This window comes from Papaver somniferum, chromosome 5 (assembly GCF_003573695.1).
Source record: "Papaver somniferum cultivar HN1 chromosome 5, ASM357369v1, whole genome shotgun sequence".
Taxonomy (NCBI): domain Eukaryota; kingdom Viridiplantae; phylum Streptophyta; class Magnoliopsida; order Ranunculales; family Papaveraceae; genus Papaver; species Papaver somniferum.
Genome location: NC_039362.1, coordinates 155474605 through 155477807, shown reverse-complemented (window position 1 = coordinate 155477807; position 3203 = coordinate 155474605). Strand labels below are relative to the sequence as shown.

Below are 3203 nucleotides of genomic sequence, written 5' to 3'. Positions count from 1 at the left end.
TCCAAAGATTCACCAACTATCCCTTTAGATATACTATGTAGGATCCAATGACGCTGACTGTACTTGCTGGTACTGCTATGCCGACTTCTTTCTTGGTCTTGGAATTTGATGATCCACCACCACCATTTGGAATACCAGGATCGTGTCCGCTCGAAGGATCTACAAGTCTCCGAGCACAGACATCAGAAAATAGAAGAAATGCTACTTGAGTGAAAAGAAGATTCTTTGCCGAATTCTCATTTTTCATAGGACTTGAGCAGTTTAGTACTGTGTGGAATTTATCAAATAAGAACTGTCAGGAACAGAAGGAAAGTTTAATATAGAGAAGGAAGTGAGTAGTTGATGTTAATCCTAGTCCTGTGTGAAGAAGAGTATTTGGCGAACTCTCATTTTTCTCAGGACTTGAGCAGTTTAGTAGAAGTCGACCAGGGGTAAAATTGTTTAAAAGTACAATGGTGGGAAAGCTGTAAATCACATTTGTTGTAATATGTATAATTTTTGTCAAAAGGTGTGTTTGTGTTGTTGTTTTTTTTGTTCAATTTCTTAGAATTAATCTTATGCATTGGATATTTATGGAACTGAGTCACTGCTTAGAGTCGGCTGCAGTGATTGAATATAGTAGTCCGGAATTAACATATGGCACAGTTCAGCGAAATGGTTATTCTCATAATATCTCACAATTTCGGCTCTAACCCGCAGATTTAACACACCTTGAATTTTGGAAAAAATTGCGGGTAGAGAAAAATTGAGAGAAAAATTCGCACGTCATGAAAATCACAAAAATCACAAAAACGTAGGTTTGATTATCTTGAACATCTTAGGATGCATCATGATGATTGAAAACCTTTTTCATAATCCTAACACCTATAATCAGAGTCATGCTAGGAAATTTTCTTTTGCTGATACTGTTAAGAAAAGGGTAACCCTAAATCTAACATCTATTAATATTTCAACGTTACCTAACCCTACTTTGGTTGAAGGCGAGCCTGCTCTTGAGATTCTTAATGATTTCTTCCAAGGGGGTTGTAAACCTTTTCATAATAGTTTTATTGCTAGGTTAAATGCTACGGGTTTAAAGTTCAATGATGTTGAGCAAAACCTAGAAGATCAATGGAAGCTTGGCGTGAAGAAGTGCAAGTTTGTACCTATGAGCAAAGGTTTTTCGTTATTATGTTATCAAACTCAGATGATAATGAGAAGATTTCTGCTTCAAACTGGTTTATCAATCATCGTGCGCTGAAGTTAATTGATTGGTACCCAGGGTTCAATTCGGAGAAACAAAAGACTTCCCACGCAGCTGTTTGGGTACGTTTTCCAGGGCTTCCGATGAAGTTATGGACAGAAAAATCAATTCTTTCCATGGGAAAAATTCTTGGAACACGAATTGTGGTGGATCAAAGAACCCTAAGTCTAGAATATGGCCACTTTGCTTCTGTTTTGGTGGATATTGATTTTGCAAAACATATCCCTAAATGTATTGCTTTAACTGCAGGTGGTAGAAAATTTTGGCAATATCAAGATATTCCTAATGATCCTAAGTTCTGTTTTGCTTGTAACATTATAGGGCACTGTGACGATGAGTGTAAAAAGAAGAATAGTAATACATCTTCGAGCAAAGTTATAGCTAAAAAGGTTGAAAATGTTCCATTGGCTAACAAGAGGAAAGGTAATAACCAACAATGGCAGGTAAAAGAAAAGAAAGATGATGAAATCGGTGGTGCATCCAACTCTAAGGTTGATGAGGCACAAAAAGTTGATAATAGGAATGTTAAAAAATTTGTTGCTCCAGTTCTTTTCCCTGATGATAAACAGTTAGAGGAGGATCTTAATAACTCTTTTATTGAGTATCGTGAAGCACATATCAAGCTGATTAGGTGCAAGAATGTTATTGCTGCTAAAGCAGCTATTGCTGCACGTCAAGTTGATAAATCCGTGAACAACTCAAACTCTGAAGTTACGGAAAGGAATGCACAATCAAAACAGAATATAGAAACTTCTGGCGCAAAGCAAAAAAAAAAACACGGAAGAAGCTGTGATCAAACAAAAGTCCGTGCAGAATCAGCCTGTACAGATTTTGGAAGTCGTGACCAAACAAAATTATGTGTCCAAGCAAAATACGGAAGTGACTAAGTGCGTGTCCAAGCTGGATACTAATATTCAGTCAGGGTCCGGGAAGGTTACTAATATTCAGTATGTATCCAACAAGGCTGGGCCAATGTCCGTGATAAAACCTAACGCTACTTTGGCTGGCAAGGTCGTTAATGGTTTGGAAACAGATGTTGGCACTTCTAATGATGAATGGACACCAGTATAGGGTAAGAACTCCCTTAATAAAGATAATTCGTTTAAATTTACTTCTTTTGAAACTCCTTTTGTGGATGATCTATTCAGAACATAAGTAGTGGTTAATAACAAGTATGACGTTCTTTCTGCTGAATTAGGCCATGCTTATATTTGTGAGGTTATGGAGAAGGAGGAGGAACAATTTTTAGAGAATTCAAGTGATTCTGAAGGTAGTATTGGTTCGAAAGAATGGGGTGAAGTTGATGCATATATTCTAGGAAGGAAAAACGCTAGAAAATAGGCCAAGCAAGCTGCAAAAATCATGGTTACAAATTCCTTGCAATTCAATGAGGAAAGTCCAAGCCGTGACGTTGTTCATAACAAGGACATAGATCTAGGGCTGGAGGATATTGTTTTTGATAAGAATAATATTTTGTCTAAGGAAGAACTAGAGGAGGCAAGTGAAATTCAGAATGATGAAGTGCGTGATAACTTCATTAGAAATCCAGCCTTTAGACAAGACTATTTCAAGGAGAAAAAAGAGCTAGCGGATCGAATGTCAACTAAGAAAAAAACTAAATCTCCTAATAAGTTTTCTCCTATTAAGCTTGTTCCTGGTAACTTTGCTTATGAGGATGAAGATGAAGTTTCCTATGTGGATGAAGATGAAGATTTCTCTGGCAATTATGCTTTTGATACGGATATTATGGCTGAAATTTTTTCCAAGAGCAAATCGTTACGAGGGTTGCATCAAGGTTTCTCAAGTCTTGTACAATTGTTAATTTATTATCCTTAATTTTTAATTGAGTTTATATAAGTTAAGATTTGCAATTGAATATTTTCTTATCAAAAGTAAATAATGGATCGTGAACCGTAAAGACTTTTTCAAAAGTTTTTTTTAGGGTTTACTTTTCTGGTGT

General features: G+C 36.4%; 1 protein-coding gene across 1 annotated transcript; it reads left to right on the top strand.

Annotated features, from left to right (window-relative positions):
* The first annotated feature begins 1110 nt into the window (after positions 1–1110).
* On the top strand, positions 1111–2584 carry LOC113279910. The gene is made up of 2 exons (XM_026528553.1): positions 1111–2065; positions 2442–2584. Exons 1-2 carry the CDS (start codon positions 1111–1113, stop codon positions 2582–2584), a joined length of 1098 nt encoding a protein of 365 aa, XP_026384338.1.
* The last annotated feature ends 619 nt before the right edge of the window (positions 2585–3203 follow it).

Excerpts from the sequence above, each read along its gene's own strand:
- LOC113279910 (XM_026528553.1), top strand. The coding sequence starts at position 1,111 with ATGGAAGCTTGGCGTGAAGAAGTGCAAGTTTGTACCTATGAGCAAAGG. Across the intron at positions 2,066-2,441 it reads AGTCCGTGCAGAATCAGCCT|GCCATGCTTATATTTGTGAG; the intron begins GTACAGATTTTG and ends CTGCTGAATTAG.